This window comes from Corticium candelabrum, chromosome 8 (genome assembly GCF_963422355.1).
Source record: "Corticium candelabrum chromosome 8, ooCorCand1.1, whole genome shotgun sequence".
Taxonomy (NCBI): Eukaryota; Metazoa; Porifera; class Homoscleromorpha; order Homosclerophorida; family Plakinidae; genus Corticium; species Corticium candelabrum.
The window spans coordinates 1,744,507-1,769,180 of NC_085092.1; the positions used below are offsets into that span (position 1 = coordinate 1,744,507).

Genomic DNA, 24,674 nt, shown 5'->3' on the forward strand with positions numbered 1-24,674 from the left:
ACTGGGTGAACATAACCGCTGGCTTGGCAGTAACGTCATGCAAGTAACATCAGCAAATGGGTATTGTGGGATTTGGTGTCCAGTTCCAGAGCTGCGCCATAGGCAGTGCACCTAGATGACTTTGGCCAAGTTGCAGGTGGATTGTAGCGCTGGCCCTAAGCCTTCATGTAGCACATGAAGGCCCTGTCTCTATAGGCAGGGTAGACGTCGAATGACATGGGGCTTGACATTTGTCCATTGTGTGTGTGTGTGTGTGTGTGTGTGTGTGTGTGTGTGTGTGTGTGTGTGTGTGTGTGCATGTGCGTGCACGCGTGCGTGTGTGTCAACACCCGTGTGGCTTTCTGTGAGGGGATCTATGATGTTGCTAGGTAACCAGACTGCATGCTGTCAGGCGCGAGACCACACACCTCCCCTCATTCATTATGCACGTGCAAGAAATCCTGCTTTGTCGCATCAGGATTTCTTCAAAAATGCATATGTTGTGTGTTCACAGCGTCACTGCACATGAAATCAGAACACTTTAGCCTGGAAGAGTGCAAACCACACTATGTAATAGACTCAATAGCGTACTTAGCAGCGGTATTGTACACTGCAAATCAGGACATGTTATGTAAAGGTGAGTAAGTCTACTACGTCCTACTCTTTATTTGGGTTGATTTACGCCATGTTTTGGAGAGACGACCTTCATATCATTCCAAACCGCAGAACATGCCATTTTTAGAGGCGCATTCGATTTGCAGTTCCGGCAGTTTTTGAGCTAAGCTTTGGCTAGCAGTTCCGGTCTATTTATTTTTTTGCTATTATAAGTATATGTTGGATTGCCTGATTGTTGTGCCTTGTGTCCGGCCAAAACTCAATATGGCAATGTCTGAAATCTTAGTGCGCACTGTGTGTGTGTGTGTGTGTGTGTGTGTGTGTGTGTGTGTGTGTGTGTGTGTGTGTGTGTGTGCACGTGCGTGCATGCATGTGCGTGCTTGCTTGTGCGCGCGCGCATGCGTACCAGTATGTATGGAGTGTATAATAAAGTGAGTGCACCAGCTATGACAGCAAAACGTTATTGCTCATTGGTGTTATTTTATTTATCTAAGAAACAGTTGCCAAAAAACTTGAGAAGTTTGTCAACATGCATATACTACCTACATGTTATATCACAGTGTAAGTTGATCTTCATGCAATGACACTGATATGAAAATACATTTAAGCTTGGTTCACAATATCTGCCAGAGAGCAATTCGTTCCATTCAGGCTAACCGCATCAGAATCACCATTTGAGTTATATGGCAGCCGGATTGCTTGCCAGAGCATTGCTGGACGGATAGAATCAATTTTATTTTGTCCAGTCCAACCAGAAGCAGACAGACTGCTACAGGAAGTGACACAGATGTGTCACCCAATCAGCAACACATAAAATCAGGAACATTTTCCTGTCTTTCTCATAGCTTTGTTGCAGCGGTAACAGCACAACAGACGCTAGGAAGCATTTTTCTTCATCACGGAAACCCATTCTGGTTTGTCACATGTTTTTGCGACTTGTGAACACTGCCGGATGGTGCTGGACGGCTGTCTGGCACGTCTCCAGCAGATATTGTGAAGCAGTCTTACCTAAATACCTTATTCTTTTCTAAATTCTTTGAGACAATGTTTGTCAGTGGTCTAGACTTGCAAACTCATTGGCAATTTCTATGAAGCTTTACTGATCTGTGAATTTCTTATGTAACATGCAACATCATAGTGCTGGATTGTGTCATTGCAGATATAAGAATATGTCATCGTAGAAACTGCTCTGAATGTTTCTTCACTTATGACATTACCGGGTATCATTGCCAAGATGTTTTAATTTGCATGAGAGAGATCCTGAAAAGCGTAAAAATTGATTGAAAATAAATATATCAGTACTGATCTGGATAGCTGTTGTTGAACTGGAATATATATATATATATATATATATATATATATATATATATATATATATATATGTAGATCTTGGTTTATAATTTGCTACAAAAATGGTAAGTATATTTATAACATGTTTTTTCTTTGCACTTTTAAGTGGTCCTTTATGAATTATGGTACACCACTGTACATTTAATATCTGCACAAATCTCGACTTCATACTATATGTGATTATTTCGGTATTCAGAACTTCGTATTAAATTTATAGTGTGATGGTGAGTATCAACTTTTCTTGGAAACTAGATATCTGGCTCTATTACATTAGGAAATACGTTAGACTACAAAATTTGGTTGTATGGGCTGCCTAAACCAATCAGCTGAAAATCTGTAAGCTTTCAAAGGGTAGGGCAACCATGACTGGCCCTGCTGCCCAATTTTTTTGTTGTTTTTGTGGTAAAGTCTGTGCAACAAGTCTGATTATGGACAACTGAGTAGTACTTCTTTGAGACTTTTCATCTTTCATGTCAGTCCTCTTGTTAGTTTCAGGGTGGTTAGTTATCTAAATGATGTCAGGCAGGTTGACAGCATACTGGCATGAATACTTTTATAGACTAATGAGTTAGGATTAGAAGGGTGTGTGGTACATAATGACATGACATGATGTCATCAGGTTATCTGGCATATACCACACAGTGTGGTATATGCCAGATAACCTGGTTGTTTGGTGTACTTTAGTAGGTGTCTATGTGCATCAATTAAAATAGTTGAACTGAACAGCAAGGTTTTTCTTGTTTTCAGTCAGTGGCTATAATAGGACAAAGTATTACTGGAAATAACACTTTCACATAGAGATCTATTTCATGGGTAATAGTGTTAATGTCTAATGTGTAATTAATTCATAATGTCATTGCATTATCAATGTCTAATAATGTAATGACGTTATTAGCTTTAATGTAATGTTGATGGTGTGTGTTTTTCATCACCCCTTTTTCATTCTGGACAGTGTGTGTGCAGTGCATCCAGCAATTTTCAGATTGGCAATTGTTGTATGTGTCATAGATGCTTCTTTATTTTCCCAAACTCAATCACCATCTAAGAGAGTCTCATCTCTTCATCAGGATGTCACTTTCCCTGATTTTTATGCAACACATGCAGATCAAAAATTTATAAAGGAGGAACAGACGAACACAGGAAAAGAATCCCGGAAAGATCATGTAGATGTATTGCAGAAGTTGGAAATGAAGAGGAAGGTAAAAGTTTTAGAAACATGTAATGTAGCCGTGACGTTGTTGTGCTATTATAGTGTTGTTCACATTCAGTGCTATAGGATGTCAGTTTGCTTGCATACTTATCTGCCCGTTTAAAGGTTCCTGCTCACGATTCACTTCTCGTGTGCAGACACACCCACGCAAACTTTGAAACGTGCCACGATTTCAAGTTGTGTCCTAACAAACCAGAGCAAGCAAACATCTAAGGGTGCACCACGTTCTATGACATACAGCCGTTATTCCTAGTGCAAAGAGAATTGCGATTGCATTCTTGGCCTCCACAGCAGTTTCTCTTCTCGTACTTGACATTTCGAGAAAGCTAATGACAAGTGTGTTAGGTTCTTTATCCACACATTACCATTTACCATTTACCACCTTGAAATAGCTTGCTGTTGAACGGCACAGCGCTTTCTCAATCGTTTTCTTGTTGCACGTGACCCAGAAATGGGTGGAAACCAGAACATTATTGTACTATGGTGATGTCATTCGAAACTTGGAGCATGAAAGTAGCCACAGAGAGGTGCCGGACTCGCCAACAATGCGGATCGTGCATCTGTCGTGCATGATGGCTAAACCCAAAAACCCATGGCTGAAGCCATGAAGTTTCAGACCCATTTTCGGGTCATGTTCAACAAGGAAAAGATTGAGAAATTGCTTTGTTGTTCAACAGCAAGAGGTATCTCAAACTGGTTAATGGTAAAAGTGTGGATAAAGGCAAGACTTAAGTTTGCGTGGGTGTGTCTGCACGTGCCTGTAAATTTGTGTGAATTTGTGAGCTGGCACCATTAATTCTTGCTCATTTGCCTACCCATCACAAACACAGTTGCTTTCAAAACCAGAATTAATTATGCACACGAGGTCATTCAGAATTGCATTTTTCAAATTGTCCCACAGTTTGCCTGTGAGATTGGTCTCCTTGTAGTAGTTGAGAGACTGATTTCATCTACATACTTTTGCAAGTAACTAATAATAACTTCCTTGAAACCTGATCTGATGTCACAGACAGTTGATGTAAATAGAGCCAAAATGGTTTTGTTTCATAGCTTTGGTAAATCTATGTGTGCTATGGAACACCTCAAGCCATCTATTGCCTCATAGCTAAAACCTAAATTATCACAGTTATTCTAACAATTCTGCTAGTACCAGGTATGCAACACATCCATGTACCCTGGGTGCTTCATGTGTGGATATTGGTATCTCACAGAATATTCATTATGAAATGTTCCTTTGGTCAAATTATTTTCTTGTCCATTTCATGATGCATTTATGCAGTGTCCCTTTGTGTTAGTAGCTAACTATAGCTCCAAAGATTCATAAATTTTGTTTTTGGTCAGGTTTTGTCTTGTCAGACTCTGTCTGGTTTGGTTTGCTAACAGACACTTATGGTCACAACATTAGACATATGGCTGTCACCTGGCTACCATTTCACAACTTTCCTTTTCCATTTTCTTCCTATTTTGGCGACTTTGAGTGGAGCTTTTAGCTAGGGGAAGTGGGCTGGAGTAATTTGGTATCCTATTGGCCCGGAATAACGCCCTGGGTGTATAGAAAAGAAACACTTTTCTGGGCGTATACTAGGGCATGGGTTATTTTGGTCCTATGCATATATAGGTGGTCTCAAAATGCTGTCGTTTGGCCAGTCATCATCTAAATACTTGAAGACAGAAATACTACAAATGCTTGCAATTATTCATTTGCAAGATCAAAGGTACTGGTATTCATAAAGCATCAACATACACACAGAAACTAAACACTATGCAACGAAGACATGAGTCTAGTGGTAAGCACCTTCACTCAACACTGACACCAGCTCATCAAACGCACACAGACTGAGACAAATGTTTGGACCCCATTTGTTTTGTCTACGCATACCTATTCTGGGCTTACACTTGGGCATGGGGTTTTTTGGGCTGAAAATTCTGACCTGTCGCACATGGGCGTATATACGGGCATGGGCGTTATTTCGATAATGGGCGTTATTACGGGCGAATACAGTATATTGAGAGAGATCTAGAGTTTAGAACAAGAACCAAGAGTTCATTTGTGATATTTTAATTTTTCGGTGCCCTTAGACACCAGCTGGGTGTAGTAGTAGGATTTGTTATATAAATATTACAAGCATGCAACTGCCTCTTGAAGCTGTGATGCCATATGTGGGTGCTGTTTAGTGTGTGTTTAATTTTTTTTGTGAGCTTAGGGGTGTTCTACATTCAGTTCATTGTCCAGGACACATGGATGTTTTGTACTCACAGCAGTGCCCACTTTGAGAAATTGTTGAATAATTGTGTTCCTCCACTTGCTCTCATTAGGTGCACAACAACCAGGTGTCTTGAATCCTGTGGTTAATTGCTTAAGCTGTCTGTGTGGATTCTTTCTTCTTGTGTTAATTAAAGTACCAATTTTGTGTTTATGCTGGAGTAACATTTGCCACCTATTTTCAACACCTGTGACCCCATGCTGGGTATGCAGCCATCTGTGTATGAGTTCAGAGTGGAGGGGGACACCTGGTTATACCACTGGATGTGCCATCTTAATGGAACTCATGATAGCTAAGACCAACGGGGAGTCTTATCAAAGTTTTGCACTCCTACTTATTGCAAGTGTTGCATTTGCTGATATGTTTGTTTATCTGTGAAACATGAGACTTACTCCTACATTTAAATTAATTACTAATCACACTCCAGGGAATAACCAGACCATGCTAATGTACTATGGTATGTGTGTAGGTTCTCACTGCTTTGCAGTCCACTCCTTTCATTGATATATTATGGAGTGTGTTTCATTCTGGCAAATTGCCCAAAACAGGTTGTGTTCCAATTGGTGTCTTGCATAGTTGTTGTGGATGGAGTCAACTGGTTGCTATGGTGATGTTTATATGTTGCAGTGGGGGAAGCATTTGATGAGAATCCGGCTGGCAAATGGAATCATGCTGATCATTATAGTAAAATCAAAGATCATGTTTATAACGGTGTGTTTGTGGAAATCGGAAATGGAGGAACAAGCTTGAGTGTTGCTTTGGCAAACTCAACAAACACAGTTATAGTCTTGGTACCTGCAGGTAAGAGTCAGTTCTAATAGTTCGATTGATTTTGCATTGTTCTCTTTAACTACAATATTAAAAATAACAGTAATGACTTTCTTGTTTGCCTAGAGTATCATTTTAGCACCAATTTAGTATTTGTGCACTTGGTGTTCCTTAGGAAATATTCTGTAAAGTAGTCGATCTTGTTTATGCTACCTGCTCTACTAAAAGACTGTACTGAATAGAAGTTCCTCTGTTTGGAATAGGCCTTTCATCCACTTATAAAGCAGAATGTTGTTTTGTGCATGTGTCATTTGTGGTATATTCTGACTTTCAGCAAGAATCGTTGTTGTGGGTCAGTTGCTAACTGTGAAGTGTTCATTGATTGGACGTGTGTAAATGACACCAGGTGTCTATGTGAACAATCATCTCATCTTCATTGTCATTTGCTTTATTGTGGATTTGGCCGATAACCAGCCAAGAGATATACTACAATGTCCTACAATAGCCTATAGCTGCATACAACATGGGTAAGAACTACGTCTTTATCCAAGTTGTTGTCATTGAAGGAAAGCAAGTTAGAGGGCACATTACCCTTTAGAAACCATGACGGGCGTTGATGTGTTGTTTTGGCTATCCCTTGTGGACTGTTGTCTTGTCTAGGCTGAAGACCTCACTGTTAGTTATGCCTTGATGCACATGTGCAGCGAAGGCACAGGGGAGTCTGCCAGTGTGTGTGTGTGTGTGTGTGTGTGTGTGTGTGTGTGTGTGTGTGTGTGTGTGTGTGTGTGTAGTGGTGCGATTGCTCAGTTGGTTAGAGAGTCATCTTATGGCGTGTGTACATCTGGGACCTTGAAGGGTCGTAAGTTCAAGTCACAGTGATGGCGAGCTATGGCATAATTTCCTTAAGCAAGAAACTAACACATATTTGCTTCTCTCGACTCAGGAGTATAATTGAGTACCTGGTCATTGACTGGGGTCCTAAGCGGCCATCGGCCGTGACGTGACATCAGCCACTGGGGTCCTGGTGAGACTTCGGGTGCTCACACCACAGTTGGCTTCACAAGTTGGCGCTCCTGGAAGTGCCTGGCCCGGCTCCAGGAGTTTGCTAGTGCAGTCCCACAGTTCCCTGAGTAGTGCACAGGCCCCAGGGCTCAGCTTAACAGCTGGGGGCGTGATCTTTGAGAGGCAGCTCTTGACATTTAGGATTTAGATTATTTAGGTGTGTGTGTGTGTGTGTGTGTGTGTGTGTGTGTGTGTGTGTGTGTGTGTGTGTGTGTGTGCTCGTGTGTGTGTGTGTGTTGTGTTGTGTGTCTGTGTAGTATATACATCCGGGAAATTGCGTTATGTGAGCCCAGTCATTTGATCGGCATTTAGGACTAGCCAGCCATTCTTGAAATAGATCGCCTTGAGTACACAGTAAGACCAGTTGAGCGTGTGCCTAGGACGCAGTTACTTGTGACATTTGGCGACGAGGATGGCGGCAGTATTCGGACAAATAGCGGAGTTCGACGAATCAAAGGAGGAATGGCCACTTTGTGCAGAAAGGTTAGAACAATACTTTGCAGCGAATGGCGTGGACGACGCGGCTAGACAAAGAGCTATTCTATTAAGCGTACTTATTGAACTCTATGAAGTTTAGTGGCTCCGCTGAAGCCTAAAGAGAAGTCAGTCGACGAAATACTACAGACGTTGACAGAACATTTTGACTCAAAGCCATCAGTAATAGTACAACGATTTAGATTTAACAGTTGATCGCGTCAGGAAGGTGAGTCAGTCACTAAATTCACGGCAGAACTGCAACGACTCAGTGAACATTGTGAATTCGGGGCAGTGCTTAGTGATATGCTATGAGACAGACTAGTCGTAGGTATAATGAATGACTGTATACAGCGACGGCTGTTGGCAGAAAAAGAGCTGACATTCAAGAGGGCGTATGACTTAGCGATTGCACACGAGACAGCTGAAAAGAATACCACAGAGTTACAACAGAAGGAAGCAAGTAGTGCGCCTGGCAACCCAGAAGGAGAGTCCGTACACCAGATACAGAAACAGCCTGTACACCAGTGACGGAGGCAACGAGTACCCAAAGCAGGTAACAGGCCGACTGACAAGATATCCGGGTGTTGTTATCGCTGTGGTAAACAGGGACACAAACAGTTCGAGTGCTGGTTCTAGGATGTCAAATGTTTTGGTTGCGGCAAAATTGGGCATGCGAAGGTTGCTTGTTGCACAGTGAGAAAAATGGCTCAGAAAGGGGACAGTGGTAGTAGTACATACAAAATTGGCTATGAGGAGGCGCAGTCAGATACAAATGAGAATGAGGAGGTTGAGTGGCTTAATGGCAATATTCACGCGTTGCACAAGGGAAAGGAGAAGCCTATGAAGACAACGTTGACTGTACAAGGACAGCCACTCGAGATGGAAATAGACACGGGAGCGAGTGTCAGTATTGTGAGCAAAACAACATAGTAGTCAGTCTGGAAGAAAGGTGAAGCACCATGAAGGTTACAAAGAAGACACTGAAGACATACTGGTGAGCCAGTACCTGTATGTGGAAAGTTGGAAGTGTGGGTAGACACTCCGGATGGACGCCGATTGTCTCTCCCGCTTGTGGTAGTGGCAGGGTCTGGCCTGAGTTTATTGGGAAGAGACTGGATTCGACAAGTACAAATTGATTGGGGAAGAGTTCATCTTTTGGAGGCAAACCCTCACCAAGGAAAAGTGGAAGGGTTATTGTTATTACACAGTGAAGTGTTCAGTGATAGGCTAGGCAGATTGCAAGGTGTAAAAGTGAAATTGTCAGTGATAGAAACGACGAGTCCCAAGTTCTACCGACCAAGACAAGTACCGTATGCTTTGAGACAGAAGATAGAGGAAGAATTGTTCGATCTCACAAAAGCCGGAATTATTGAGCCAATTCACTATTCGGAGTGGGCGGCTCCCATAGTTCCAGTTTTGAAAAGCAATGGAAAGGTCAGAATCTGTGGAGACTATCGGTTGACAGTGAATCAAGTGTCAAAATGCGATACTTATCCCATTCCACACATTGAAGACTTGTTTGCTCGAATATCAGGAGGACAGAAGTTTACAACTCTGGATCTGGAAAGAGCATATCAACAGGTTGTACTCGATGAGGAATCACATAAGTATGTAGTCATCAATACCCACCAAGGATTATTTCAGTATAATAGACTACCGTTTGGTGTTTCATCTGCTCCCGGTGTCTTTCAAAGGATGATGGAAACTCTGTTGCAAGCAATTCCAGAAGTAGTGGTCTACTTAGATGACATACTAATAACAGGAAGAAACGAACAAGAGCATTTGTCTAACTTAGATAAAGTATTGACAAAATTGGAAGAGGCTGGACTAAGGCTGAATAAAGACAAATGCCGGTTCATGCAAGCTGAAGTAGTGTATTTGGGACATGTCATTGACAGGACAGGTTTACATCCGGACAAGGGACAAATCCAGGCAATTACGGAAGCACCCAGACCACAAAACGTTACAGAATTGAAAGCGTACCTAGGATTGCTATCTTATTATGGCAAATTCGTACAGAATATATCAACAGTTCTAGCTCCACTACATAGATTGTTACGAAAAGGAGTGAAGTGGAACTGGTCATGTGAACAAGAACGAGCTTATCGCCAATCAAAACAACTGTTAGTGTCAGCCAAAGTGTTAGCACATTTCGACCCACAACAAGAGTCCGTCGTAACTTGTGATGCTTCGTCGTACGGTTTAGGTGCTGTATTGGCTCAGAGAGGGAAGGACGGCAAAGAACACCCAGTAGCATTTGCATCGAGAACATTGACGAAAGCGGAGAGGAATTATTCACAGGTGGAAAGAGAAGCATTGGCAGTAATTTTTGGTCTACAAAGGTTTCACCAATATCTATTTGGTAGAGAGTTTGTGCTAGTGTCAGACCATAAACCACTGGTAGGATTGTTTGGGGAAAATACGTCTCTCTTGCCAATGGCATCAGCGAGAATTCATCGATGGGCCATGATCCTATCAGGTTACAGTTATAAGTTGCGATACAAACCAGGCCGGGACATCGGTAATGCAGATGCCTGCAGTCGATTACCCTTACAGCTATCGTCGACAACTGAGGAAGAACAACCAGAGACAATTCAATTTTTACAGCAACTGGAATTGTCACCTGTATTGGCAAGAGATGTTAGAAGATGGACAGAACAAGACCCTATACTGTCTAGGGTACAATATTATGTTCACCATGGTTGGCCTACTAAACCACTAATCGAAGTGTTAACTCCTTACTGGCGAAGAGCAAGTGAATTATCTATAGAAGAGGGATGCGTATTATGGGGGTACAGGGTGATTGTACCACCACAAGGGCAACAACGAGTTTTGGTAGAGTTACATGCTCGTCATCCTGGTGTGGCGCGGATGAAAGGCTTATCCAGAATGATAGTCTGGTGGCCAGGACTGGATGGGGACATCGAACGCAAGGTCCAAGGTTGTTCTAGTTGTCAAGAAACAAGGAATGCACCACCAAAGCTCCATTGCATGACTGGTCTTGGCCTCATTAGCTGTGGATGAGGGTGCACGTGGACTACGTTGGACCCTTGCTAGGGAAAATGTTTCTTGTACTCATTGACGCACACTCGAAGTGGATGGAAGTAGAACCTGTAGAATCAGCGACGACGAAAACTACGGTAGAAAAATTAAGAAAAATTTTCTCAACTCATGGAATTCCTGAAAAACTGGTATCAGGCAATGGATCAGTATTCATCAGTCAAGAGTTTACCGATTTTGTAAAATCGAATAGAATAGACCACATTAAAACAGCACCGTATCATCCGTCAAGTAATGGGCTGGGGGAAAGAGCAGTACAGGTATTGAAGAAAGGACTGTCCCTAGCAAAACAAGGAACCTTGTCATATCGCTTGACACAAGTGTTCAGCTACCGGATTACACCGCATTTCTCAACAGGAATATCACCTGTGGAATTATTAATGGGTTGCAAATTACGGTCACGGTTAGATTTGTTACACCCCAACTTGGAGCAAACAGTACACAAAAAGCAATGGCAACAGAAACAATTCTACAAGGGTAACCGGAATAGTATGATAGACCTTTACAACGGGGTGAGAGTCTACGTGCACAATTACAACAGAGGTTGCCCTTGGGTAGCTGGTGTGGTTCAGTCCAAAACAGGCCCCCTATCATACAATATCAAACTGGATGATGGAAGGGTAGTCAAACGACATTTAGATCAGATTCGGAAAACCTTACAATCGGAAAGACATGAAGGAGGTGAAGCAGAAGACTTACTGGCGGAACCAATACATCCAAAGGATAAACCATGTTCAAGAGCAATGGTACCGGTATCGCCGGGAAGACCCGAAGAGTGAGTTGTTGCACCAGGCTTACCAGAACAACAAGATGGAGTTGACAAACAATTGGAACAGGACGCGATGGTATCATCGCCGGAGATCAGCACAGGACCAGAAAACTTAGAGACACACGTGGAACCAACAACAGCATCAAAGCTAGGTGCCAGCAAAGGAGTGACTCCAATCCGCCGTTCCAGCAGAAGGAGAAAGGCACCTGACAGACTGAATTTTTAGTAGATTAGACTATTGAGTTGTACGATATATCTCTTAATTGTTAATATCACTGACATAGTCAGGGGAGAAGGATGTAGTATATACATCCGGGAAATTGCGTTGTGTGAGTCCAGTCATTTGATCGGCATTTAGGACTAGCCAGTCGTTCTTGAAATAGATCGCCTTGAGTAAACAGTAAGACCAGTTGAGTGCGTGCCTAGGACGCAGTTACTTGCGACAGTCTGTGTGTGTCTGTCTGTCTGTCTATCTAGACTATAGTAGCCACTAAGTTTAAAAGACTCGAGTCCGCAAGCTAAAACCCAAAAGACTACAACTAATACATAGATTAATGATTAAAAGAACACTCCTTACAACCACAAAGTACCAACGTACGCTACACAGTCAAGACAAAGTTAGGCAGATAGGCATGAGAGTGACTCCAGAAAATGTGTACATGTGGACAGAGGAAGTGACGGCAGAATCTGATCTGTCTGTCTGTCTGTCTGTCTGTCTGTCTGTCTGTCTGTCTGTCTGTCTGTCTGGGTGGGTGGGTGGGTGGGTGAGTACATAAGTATGCATGGCAGTCTCACGTAGCCAGACCGTACTGCCACCCTTATACGTAGGCAGGACGAATACTACTCAAGATTAGGGTCTGGCTACGTGAGACTATGTGCATTGTGTGTGCATGCATGTGTGAATGTGTGTGCTCTCATGTGCACGTGCATGTGTCTGTTTGTTTCTAGCTGTATCGTTTCTACCATAAAATACAGGTGTTAGTAAGATTGTGTCTTGTTATTTCAATTGGTAGATTATCCAAAACAGGTTAGTTCTTGAGATAAAGCACTTTTCTCACTTTAAAGGGTGCTGCATTTAGTTCTAGATATGTTAAAGTAAGATGCTAGATATTTAAAGAGAGCAGGCACACATGTGCACTGAGGCTTGTACCACAAGTGCTTCGAAGGGAAACTCGCACACAAAACAAGTTGCTTTTGAAAAATAGCCTTGTCTTTGAGAAGTTCAAAGGTACCTTAGTCGCCGGCCAGAGTGACTGCATAAAGGAGAAATTGCATTTTGAATGCTCTCAGACGACGATGCGCGTGAAGTATGGCATTACTGAAGGTCGACCTGAATCGTTTTGTATTAGAAAAATCTTGAATAGCGTGACGCGACCTTCTACATCAAATTGCCTGATTGGAGACAACTCTTGAACATTCATTCACCTTCACTGTGAGGTAGGTGTATTTTGTAGCGATGAGAGGAAAACACTGGAGGCATTCGCTATGACTTCTCATGCGCATAGATCTGGAACTCCAAGGACACACTGCATCAACTTCCACTTTGCCGTGTTCTCCTAGTTTACGACTCTACTAGTCAATCTGAAGTATGCTAACTCTGATTTGAGATATGTAAGGTTCATTAGTATGTCGTTGACTTGTAAAGTTTGTCAGAGAAAGAATTCTATTTAGATTTCCATTTGATCGAGCGTGGTTGAGAGAGTGGATTCTACGTTTGAGGCTAAAGGTGAGGCAGTCGGACTGCATTTTGCAGTAAGCTCATTGTCAGTTGGATTGCTTTGAGAGAGATTTCAAGGCAGAGCTAGTTAGCAGGTTAGGGTTAGGGTTATGACAGATGGAAGAACATTGTAGTTTCCTATCTGTGCCAGTCTTTTTACGGCACTACAAATCAAAGCGGAAGTTGATGCGATGTATCCTCGATATTCAAGACCTACTTGCATGAGTAGTTATAACGAATGCCTCCAGTGTTTTCCTCTCATTGCTACGAAGCTGCACCTACCTCACAATGAAGGTGAAGGTTCAAGTATTGTCCAATCAAGCGATTAAATGTAGAGAGTCGCGTTGCGTAAATCAAGATTTTTCCGATACAAAACGATCCAGGTCTGACCTCCAGTGACGTCATGCTCCACGCATCCTCTTCACTTGGGAGCATTCAAAACTTGATTTCTCCTTTATTGAGTCGCTTTGGCTAGCAACTAGGGTACCGCTGAACTTCTCGAAAGCAAGGCTATTTTTCAAGAGCAACTTGTTTGTGTGCGAGTTCCCTTAAATTACTACAGTATTAACATTTGGTTTGATTACAAATTGTATTTCCCGCAGGTGACAATAAGAATACTGCATCTCTTTTGAAGTTTATGGAGACTTCTCAGTTGAAGAAGGCAGTGTCTAATCGCTACATTTGTCAGCTAGCAGCAGACCAGATAGCACCAGCTGCTAAACTATTGATGTCTGACTATCAGGTGAGACACTTTATAATCTTTTCCTAGTGTACTCAGTATCAGTCAGTAGTGCGATTATTGTGGTTAAGAAGTAAACAAGCAATTGACATGAGTTTGCTATCATAGCATACTCTCTAGTATTTTTTGTATATTATTTATATTTATTTTATTATTGTTGTTATTGTTATTACTACTACAAGACTGTACTTCACTACATAATGATTAAGTAAGCGAAAGCATTCTGAATTGATTATTATTGAAAGTTTTGTAATTAGGTCACATTGTGTTTTGGCTTATTGATAGGTTTTGTTTCGGACCTTGTTGCTAAGTAATCTGTCAATGCTAGTTGGGACATTGCTGCCTCATGAATTCGAACAATTGATTGGAAGATGTATGTCATTGGCATGGAATACGTTTATTGTATCAACAGACAGTTTTTTCAAGGTACGGTGCACTAACAGACCATTGTGTAGTTTTGGATTATAGGTTAGTTGTACTTTGAATTGATGGTGAAGTAGGAAAGGCACAGACAGTGAATGTTATTGAATGTGTACTTATGTACACAGAAGAAAAGGAATGCAGAAGGGATGTAATAGATTGGTCACTCTTTTAAGTTTGTTTACTTGTCTTGTCTACAAGCAGGATAGCCAGAATTGTTTTGAAAATTTACTATTCGTGATTGTCAGTGGTGGATTGCATGAATGGTGGATTGCAATTCGGTCTTATTATTCTGAATTTTCTGACTACTGATTTATGTACTTGAAAGCCACAATTAAGTTAATGACATTTGAAAGCAGTACCTTCTACACAGGTACATCAGGCAACATGCAATCAAATGTAGCAATTGTTTATAGTCAAAATTGGTTAGATGTCAGACCAGCAGGTGGCGTCTCAGAAAGACCAGAGACAAGTTATCAACAGATTTGTTCTTTCCATGATGCAATTTCAAATTGCTGGGTTTACCATGGGTCATCTCTACTTGCCAGCAAGGGACTTGCGCTAGTGCCATCTGTAAGCCTTTTCTGCAGCCTACATTGTAGTTGCTAGTCTTTTGGCCACTTGGTACTCAGGTCAATCCCTCAATGTGTAGGATTACCATTGTTTGATCTTTAGTGTTTCTTGTTTGGAAGAAGACTATAGCTACCCTGGTAGTCATGAACAAGGGCTTGTGCAGCAGTCTACTGTGATTCATTGTCTGTGCTCTGAAAACTATAGGAAATAGGTTATATTTTGACTATCAGTTATTGAACAATGATTAACTAGATTTGTGGTATGATTGGGTGTTTGTTAATCAGACTGCTGATGTCATCTTTTTTTGTCATAAACCACCGTCAGCCTAGCAATGCAACCGCAAACTGTTTATTGACCAGTCAATAAACTTTAAGAAAATCTAATGCAAATACGACATAACTACTAAGGAAACCTCATGCAAATACCACATAATCATGTAATACTGTAAAATGAACAAAATTGCAAATTTTTCAAATTGCAGTTGTTTTGCCCGTGAGTCATTTGCTTTGTATTTTTGCATATGAACCCTTTTCAATACTGCTCGACATCTTTGCATGTAACATGTTTTGAAAAATTCCTCTTGCTGTCCTGTTGATAAATGGCAAAGTAGTCGATCGCGACCCAGACGAGGATGATTTTGAGCTTCTCAAGGAAGGAGCCATTAAAAACATTACCAGGTGGACTTCTTTGTCATTTAGCAACATCACCAGGTGGAGTAGAAAGAGTAGAAAGACAACTAAGAAACAGGACCTGCTGTCTAACTGTGAAAGCACAATGGGTTAATAACCTTGTGACTTGTTGTTAGCACTTGGGTTCCTTGTCAAGGTTTCAACAATCTATCAAGACTGGGATCACTCACATCAAATCCTACACTTCTCACACTTGTTAGAGTACAAAGTAATTGTCAACAGTCTGAGTAATCATACAGCATATCACTTAAGAATTATGGCTAGTTCACGATTCTCATGATAAAATATCTCTAGTCTTCTTGCTTTGCCCTTAATAATTAGCCTCGACTTTGCTTCAGCTAATTATTCTTGAGAAGCGCTCAGGTTCTCAGCAATCTATCTTGATAATGCCTCCCAACCATAATTTAAGTAATATTTATTACCTCAGTAGATTCTTTGTGTTTATATCTGATTCTGATAATATCCAGGATGTGTAGCACCATGCCTCAATCAACAACAAAAAATTGTATTGCTGTACAACACTGACAGTCAAGCAAGGCAGGACAACAATAGCCTCGGCCTCCGAAACCCGTGTAGCACCAGTTAAAATCAGTCTCCATGGGTCTGGAATGGTATCATCTCTTCTAAATATATTGCTGTTGGTCGTAGGACCAGCAATAGTGTTCAGTTTTATAAATGCATACCTCTCCAATTACGGCTGAATACAAGAACAATGAAGACATGCGAGCTAGAACGTCGTGTTGCATCCTGCTGCACGAGGTACTTTTGTGTTTGCTGTAGCTATGGTTTTATCAATTGTAGATAACGCGTCTTTTACTACTGGAGTTGTGGTCGTGATTGGCATGTGTCTATTTATTGTATAGTAGACATGATCATGAAGTCGTTGAGCATGCAGCTGGTTAGTGTAGATGTTGAAGCATCAATTCGTAAATTGAAACAAAGGGCTTTGGTTAGTGTAGATGTTGAAGCATCAATTCGTAAATTGAAACAAACGTCTCTGCAATTGGAAATGAGTTGTTACTACCATCGACAGGCATAAAGTACAAACCACGATGTGTTGTGAGAAGAGTTCACTACAAGTTGTAATTTGTTTACAGTAGTCCCCCCCCCCCCCCCCCCCCCGATATACAGCAGATCATTGCCACGCCATGCATAAAATGTCTTCATTGATTACAGCCCTAATTGCAAAGGTATGCATAACACTAATTGGTACCATCCCAGACCTGTTGGAGGCCAATTTAATTGGTGCTACAGGAGTCTGGAAGGCCAACGCTAGAACTAACATTCTCATTAGCATAGGGCATTGGATTGTATGTCACATTCCAGACTGATCAGTCAATGAGTTTTAATGTGGCAGTGTTGGAGGTTCAGGGTTTCCCAGATGTCAGTTTAAGAGGGTGCACATAATTAATCTCAAGTTCTAATAAATTATTAATTATTTCTATTTCTAATCAACGTGCATTAATATACAGCTCTTTCAAAGTTGACATCATGTGAGGAAGGTCCTTCAACTGAAATCTAGTATAAAACTATACATATCGGTGATGCATTTTGCCATGACACACAAAATTGAATATCTCTAGGAAATGACATTTCACACGCATTAGAAATGGCTTGCAATCGTTTGGCTTGGTACATATTGTATATATAATTTGACAAGACAATCACGTGAGTGATTGAACTGTTAGTGGAAATGTAGCCAGTTCAAGGGGTGCTGCGCCTTGGTCTCTCTGGGGAAATACCTCGTTTACACAAGTACTTGTAAGTGGGCCAGCACCATTTCTATGGTACGTGTAAACACAGGCCGAGCTGTGTTAGGTTGGCTCGGTATTTCTAGCTGGGCCAGCCTGGGCTTGTTTGGGTCAGGTACATTATGTAAATGCATTGCGTGCTGGAATACAAGCCATGCATGCTCATTTGGTACAAAATGGCGTGGAGTGAGATGGAGACTCTGTGTCTTATGTGTCTTATCCGATTGTGGAGTGACGAAGATGTGCAAAACAAATCCCTTAAACTTCGTTGCTGCGACAGTCGCCTGACGATAGACTTACATCTCGTATGAATAGTGCGACATCTCGTATATGTCCTATGCTGTCCATTGCAAACGTGAGCTAGCACAAGCTGCGTCAATCTCAATTAACTAATGCACGTTAATGAAATGCCCATGAAAAGCATTGGCTTGCTTCTACAGAATGTCGTGTAAACATGGGCGTGGCTCGATGTGACGCAGTTTGCTATGCGTGCTCATGCAAACACGGTATTACAGACAAGTATACAGATGCGTAGATGGAGGAATAACTAAAACTTGTATAATACATTAACAATACAAGTTTGCTACTATATATCTAGATATAGGGATATGTACACTGATGTGCATCTAATTGATTTTTATGTATTTGTTAGACAGGTTATTTCTCTCACTGGAATAGCTTATCAGATCTGTTGGAGAAAGCACTTGACACTGTTTCACTGGCTGTTGATATCAAGGATATTGGTGATACAAAATATTCATGGGGGTTGATGTCAGAACCACGCTATCGTATTGTTCGTGTCACATTGAAGAATGCAGAACGTCCAATTGATTCAACATGGTGTATGAAAAAGAAGGCTGCAATAGATGCCGCAACCAATGCAAACAAAGTAAGCAAAAGTAATTTCACTTGCTACCAGAATCAACTATTTGTACACTAATGTCCGTACGTGCAACACTGAGCCATGTTGTATTTTCTCACTTTCAACAGTGTGCCGTTACCTAAATTTTACTAGTGGTGCATTCATTTATACTGTTCCCACTATTCCGGAATACGTGGTTGAAGTCGTTCCAACCCATTCTGATTAGAACACAGCAAGGTCGTATTTATCCATTCCGGATTGTGGCAGGTTCTCTCCCGAAGTATCCGGGAAAGGTGTATTTGTGCAAGATGAACGCTGAACGAACTATTTCTTTCTCCTCTACTTCTACCATCGTTGCTGTGATTCTAAACTTGCTAGAGACATTAAGTGACAGCGAAAGTAGTGAAGAAAGCAGTGAGAATGAAAGAATAGACTTCCAACTGGTGTACATTGCATCAACTTTCTCCATGGCCTTGAGTTAGGAGGTGGAAATAATAGCCAGGTGGATAATTAGTCGTAGAATACAAGTTAGGCTGACTTTCTCGTCATTCAAAGAGTCACGTCATTTGACAGTTTAGCATTGCACATGTATGGTTTGCGGTTTCGTCAAAACAAACAGGGTATTCCTTTCATTCTCACACCTCTAGTAAACCATACCGCAAACTAAACCGAGTAGACTTGTCGACGGAATGGTTTTATCGGAATAGTCAACCGGCCATTCTGGAATAGCTTTCGAATGATTATTCCCTTGTATTCTCATTCCGGAATGGTTGGAATAGAATAAACGAATGCACCCCAGGGTTCTGCTATACAACAGCATGGCGTTATAAATGAGGTAGGTGTATCATGGAACCCTAGCCTTGTAGCTAGCCATTCTTGCTTGATCTCCTTGTGGCTTCATTTGGGTTTCTTGCAATTCTTTTTTGGTGATATGTAGAAGTGCTTCTGTTTATGCTGCGTGTGCACTGTGAATCGGAAACATGCACTTGTCACACTTGGCAATGGCTGCCAACAGCGTAAATTCCTAAACCTAGATTGAGTTATGAGGTATGCAACCTCCTGATAACCTACAATCAAAGTGGAAATTCTCTCAAGATGTGACTATTGTTTCATGCCTTGTCTGACTTCATATGTTTGTTTTTCTTGACTCATTATTAATGTTTGCGGTAAATTGATCGTCACTGAGGTGTCAGCTTTGGAAGTGAGTGTGAAAACAGGGCTTTAGTTTTTGTAAAGTTGATAATCTTAGATTTACTTGTTAGTATGTGGAAGCAAAAGTGTAAACATGACTTCGATTACTAGTTAAAAGCTACAAGTCATAGGAATGGGACTTTGAAAAGGTCACGTGACTTACGAGGAGCAGTATACTAATGGGGTTCTATTTGCACTAAATCTTTATGCCCGAGAATGACCATATATGGGTGCCACGTTTCAGGAATGTATGCTATGCAAGTGAGTGACCAATCACCACATTCTACTCTTGTGTCACACGCAGCAATGAGAGACAATGGCCGGCCAGCAATCACTACGCTCTGTTCGGCATGAGAGAAAATTTAGCCAGAAAGACGTCAATTTTGATCACAAACAAACAGAAACGATGTATTTCAAGTAACACTATCTGTGGAAGTCTATGAGCATCCAATCTTGCTGCAGTAATACACACAAACGTAAAGCATATGATAATGCACACGTTACGTACGGGACTTCGTTCTTAATGCGAGCTGCCAACTACAGATGCCATAGAGATATTGTATGTAAGTTGATACAATCTGTATTTAGACACACAATTTACACTGTAAAATCGATAGACAAAGACATTCAGAATTTATCGCTATAGCGTTGGAGAAAATATTGGAAGTCTGACCAAATCCTGTAGTAGAATAGTGGTCTTTAAGTTAGAAGTTACAAGTGATGCATGCATAGAAATAACTGTGTACGGAAATAGTACATCTCTACATTAACTTACAGATCCCTACAATGTGAATCTACTGCAGCTGTCTAGACAATAGTAAACGTTTCAAAATCAATTTTATCTCAACTCTACTCTAGATATTGAATCTACTCCCATTATTGCTTTGTAGTTTTCAGTTGAAGCGACGCTTGACGGAGGTTCAAGTAGTACTAGTTAAGCTTTGTTTTAGCTATTGGGGGAAATTGATACTAGTGCTAGCTTAGGAAACCTGTAGTATATATAGTACGGGTTTTTCTCAGTATTTGCAGAAACAGACAAATGGGTACACTTCTGGCAAATGATAGTTGCTACTTGTTGCAAGTACTCTGGATTGTACGCAGTATATGAAAAATTGATGAGTGGCACTGACAACCATTTGGGTGCATGTAGCATGCAGACCATGCAGATCTGCTTATTTGGCCATCTTTTCTCTCTCCTTTTTGTCTAGTGAGAGTAGGTTGTTTGATGTTTCCATGTGATATTTCTTATTTTGAAATGTTGTGAGTCTGCGCAATTTTTTAGTTCCTTGCTTCATGCTTTGCTTTCATAGTCTTCCTAGGAGAGACATCTATTTTTCTCTCGAGTAGACTGTGTTGTATAATTATGTCCTGAAATTATCGGAGCATTTTTGCTAATGGTTGCAACACATGTATTTGTTGTTAGCACTAAAATATGGTACGCACCAGCAGGGAAATTTGTTACCACTGAAATGTTTTGACGTACATTATGTACCGTAATTACATTTTCACATTTGTGTGGCACAACTTGGTTTGTAATTAATGGTTACTGATGGAGTGTCACTTTCATCAGGCATATACTCCCAGTTATTGACACATGCAAATGTAATATATTTTATTAGCAAGGTTAGGACCTGTTGGATTGTTGTGTTTGATGATTATGAGCTTGAAAATGTTTTGCCTTGAGTTGTTGAATATTGTCAAAGGAACTTGCTGTAGTGCATGCATCATACTGTTATATAATATTTGGGGTTTGTCGCAATGTAATTAGATTTAGATTAACTCATGTTGGCGCTTGTTCATACTTTGGTTAAAGTCGAAATGATTTCGGAATGACTATTGTGGTACTTTTGTTATTTTGTTATTTTTGTTACTGTTAATTATGTTTCTGTATTTGCTTTAGGTGTGTGGCTTGTTTGTCAGTAATGGCAAAGCTAAACTGCTGTTTGGTGACAACAGCAAATTGGATGCTCCTGTCAGGAATGGATCTATTTCTTTGCAAAATCTTTTGGACATGGGGCCTGTGGCTTCCACTATGCAGCAAATTCTAGTATCTCTTCTCAACATGGAATATTCAAGGACTTATTCGAGTAGAAATATCTTGATTTCAGGGTCAACACTTGCAGAACTACAGTACAATGTAAGTGCAAATTAATTCTTCTTGTGATTTTCTGTTTGGGTTTGTTCAGGCATATACTAGTAGTTTTTGAATACTGAATGGTAATTAATCATTTACGTTTCATTTTTTGAATAGTGGAATTAAAGTGTTGCTATAACTAAATACTTGAATTTGTTTTGTTGATAGTTGTTTGTGTATGAATTATGTTTTTTTAAGTTTTCTACTGTATTATAGAGAAGTGAATGGGATCCAGAGACAGGAGAACACAGACTGGCTGCGTTTTCAAGCAAAGTTGCACGAGTAAGTAGGATACTCATAAGATGATTGGACTGATTTGTTGGTTTGGTACTCATTCTCCTCAAACTTCAATATTATTTCTGTTGATTGTGCAATATTGATATGGCTGTGTATCATCTAATATTTGATTATGGTTAATTGTTAACTAGTTGACGTACTAAACTAGCATTGAGGAATTTTCAGCTGTTTCTGAAGTATGTTTGATGTGTGTAACAGTTGACTGATCAGTATGCAGCACAGCAGCTGTCTAAAAGTACAGTCCATGTCATTAAACAGGAATCTGTAAGTTTAGGTGTTTGTTATATTAGTGTTTAGTAGTCTGAGTGATTCTGAACTCTAGAAAACTGTTGATGTATCTGACAAAAAGCCTGTTGTTGTTCTATCTCAGAAGACAAAGAAACTAACACAAAAAGTTACCAGACCATTATCCCAACCTCAGACTCTCAAGAGACATACTAAGCCTACAGAAGCAGATAGAAAGAGTTTGTTGAGTGATAAAAGTAATACGAAACCTTCAAAAGTGATGCAAAGACAAAAAGCTGTTCAAAGCCCTTCAAAGATAGGGAACACCAAGGACAAGACTGCAACAACAATTTTGAAAGAACAACCAGCTGAACATGCAGCTGATGCATGGAAATATGAGGTTGATGTTGAGGAGACAGAAGAGAAACAACACCTTGAAGACCAGTGGACTAGAGAGACTGATGACATAATTTCGCCGAAACAAGATCGCACTTCAGAAGGCAAAAACATGAAAATAGCAGCAGAGACACAACTGGAAGCAGTGAAAAGAGAACTTGATAGAGAGACAACGTTTGAAGAACCTCATGAGAATTTAAATAGAATCACAGGACAGGAGTCTGATCCAACTGATAAGATTCAAGCTGTTGGTGACACGGACAAAGAGAAGAGAAAAGAAGTGAGTGATGAATTGATTGGACAAACAGTTGAACTGAAAAAGAAACAAGCTGATGGTGTGAAAATGAGAGATATTAGTCCAACTGTTGGTGCTAAGGTCACGACAATTTCTCTGCCGAAACAGGCTGATAATCGTAATAGTGATAATCGTAATCGTAATAGTGATTTGAAGAGCAGGATTACAAGTGACAGCAAACAGGAAAATATAAAACTACCACGTAAAGATATTGGAAAACAACCTCTTCGTAGAAGAAGAAGCAGTAAGGTAACAGGTCATGATGCACCCAAGACACAAGCAAATTTAAATAGGAGACAAAGCAACAGTGAGAAACAGAATTTACCAAATGCAGTTAAACCCGTTGCCGAAACAGGAGGTAGGAAGCAGTCAATGTTGTCGAAAGTTTTAAGAATTCCAGATCAAGTGCCAAAAAAGACATCATCAAAGTATGGTGTAGACAAAATCCATGAGGAAAGTAAGGCCAAAATGGACACAAAAATAGTACAAGGGCTTGGTACAAAAAACAATGGTGGAGGAGAGCTAAATACTGAAGAAACGAACACATTACACAGAGTAAGTATATTTGTGTAAGTATATATATGTATATATATATATATATATATATATATATATATATATATATATATATCATTGTACATATTACTATCCTGTTGCAAGTTTGCAGCCAACTGCAGCTGTTGGTGTGTTTTGTAGCGACGGCTGCTTGCTTTAGATGAAACGGGAGATAAGACAGAATCAAAATATGGAGATAAGGTTGCTCAGCGAGACAGAAAAGGTTTGTTATGTGTGTGGATGTAGTGTTCTTGTAATGGTTTTTATAGTTATTGTGTATGTGAAAGTTCATTAGATTCTTAGTTTATGCAGTTAGTTGTGTTAACACTTGCAGTGCAAAATACTCTGTTAATACTATTACCTTGTCATTAAGATGACATCAAAAATAACAATACTTGTTTGGTACTGTGTCGTTTGATAATATCTTTTTTCTCGGAAGTATACACTCTTTCATTCACCAAATACCAGTATGACTTCACTGGTTGTCCGATAGTCCTGACATTACGTGCACCATGAACTTTTCTCTGGTTCATTCTCGTCAGGAACAGCAAGCAATCAAGAATACTGAGTCATCCATCCAATCTGACATGAAGGAAACCTTGTCCTTGCCTTCTTGCGTGAGTTAACAACCTCACTCAAGTTTGCAGTCAAAGAATCAGTACATTGCAATTCATTGGAGCTGCTTCCAAAGACTCGACACGAGTTCTTTGACGTTTTATCACAGAAATTTAGCTTCGAGGCAGACCTTGCATGCCCACTCTCAGCATAATGTGGTGGAAAGTTTGAAAGTGTGAGGCAACGTATTGAGCACGGCACTGCACCATGCTGTTGCTCTTTTGTGACTTCCCTGGCCTTACGGTTGTCTACTGGTGAGACCGCAAAATATGACCAAATGCTACTGGCATGAGTCGTCATGATATAGAACCACATCTGTTAACCCTTCAGTCACCAGACTGGTGTGTGAGGTATCGGCAAGTGAATTTTTACGGATACCAATACTGCTGTCCATCTCCGGTATTGGTGCCAATGCCAATACTGATACCAGATCAGTGGAGCACTGCTTTTTAGGATGAAGTGGGTTTTGGGGTTTGACATTATGAGTTCAGGCATGATCTTGCCCACAAAGGCTGCAAAGGCAAACCTGATAGGAAGACTTACACGACCATGTATGGATACACACGTATTATGATCTATTAGTTAATTATCACTTATCACAACGAAACTTAGTCATTCTAATAGAGTACCACAATACCAAACACATCGTACATGCACAATT

General features: G+C 40.6%; 2 protein-coding genes across 2 annotated transcripts in view; both read left to right on the forward strand.

The window, feature by feature from the left end:
- The window catches only part of LOC134183667 (uncharacterized), a 38,885-nt gene that overhangs the window by 5,606 nt on the left and 8,605 nt on the right, over positions 1-24,674 (forward strand). Inside the window, exons 3-13 of the mRNA XM_062651254.1 lie at positions 2,953-3,143; positions 5,888-5,966; positions 6,046-6,219; positions 13,874-14,013; positions 14,296-14,436; positions 18,096-18,332; positions 21,397-21,633; positions 21,847-21,912; positions 22,126-22,191; positions 22,250-23,398; positions 23,540-23,621. Of these exons, the coding sequence (XP_062507238.1) occupies positions 2,953-3,143; positions 5,888-5,966; positions 6,046-6,219; positions 13,874-14,013; positions 14,296-14,436; positions 18,096-18,332; positions 21,397-21,633; positions 21,847-21,912; positions 22,126-22,191; positions 22,250-23,398; positions 23,540-23,621 (2,562 nt within the window). The remainder of the gene's footprint in view (positions 1-2,952; positions 3,144-5,887; positions 5,967-6,045; positions 6,220-13,873; positions 14,014-14,295; positions 14,437-18,095; positions 18,333-21,396; positions 21,634-21,846; positions 21,913-22,125; positions 22,192-22,249; positions 23,399-23,539; positions 23,622-24,674) is intronic.
- LOC134183504 (uncharacterized protein K02A2.6-like) lies at positions 10,569-11,958 on the forward strand. Its single transcript, XM_062651060.1, has one exon. It carries the CDS (start codon positions 10,746-10,748, stop codon positions 11,562-11,564), a length of 819 nt encoding a protein of 272 aa, XP_062507044.1. The 5' UTR covers positions 10,569-10,745; the 3' UTR covers positions 11,565-11,958.

Excerpts from the sequence above, each read along its gene's own strand:
- LOC134183504 (XM_062651060.1), top strand. The coding sequence starts at position 10,746 with ATGAGGGTGCACGTGGACTACGTTGGACCCTTGCTAGGGAAAATGTTT.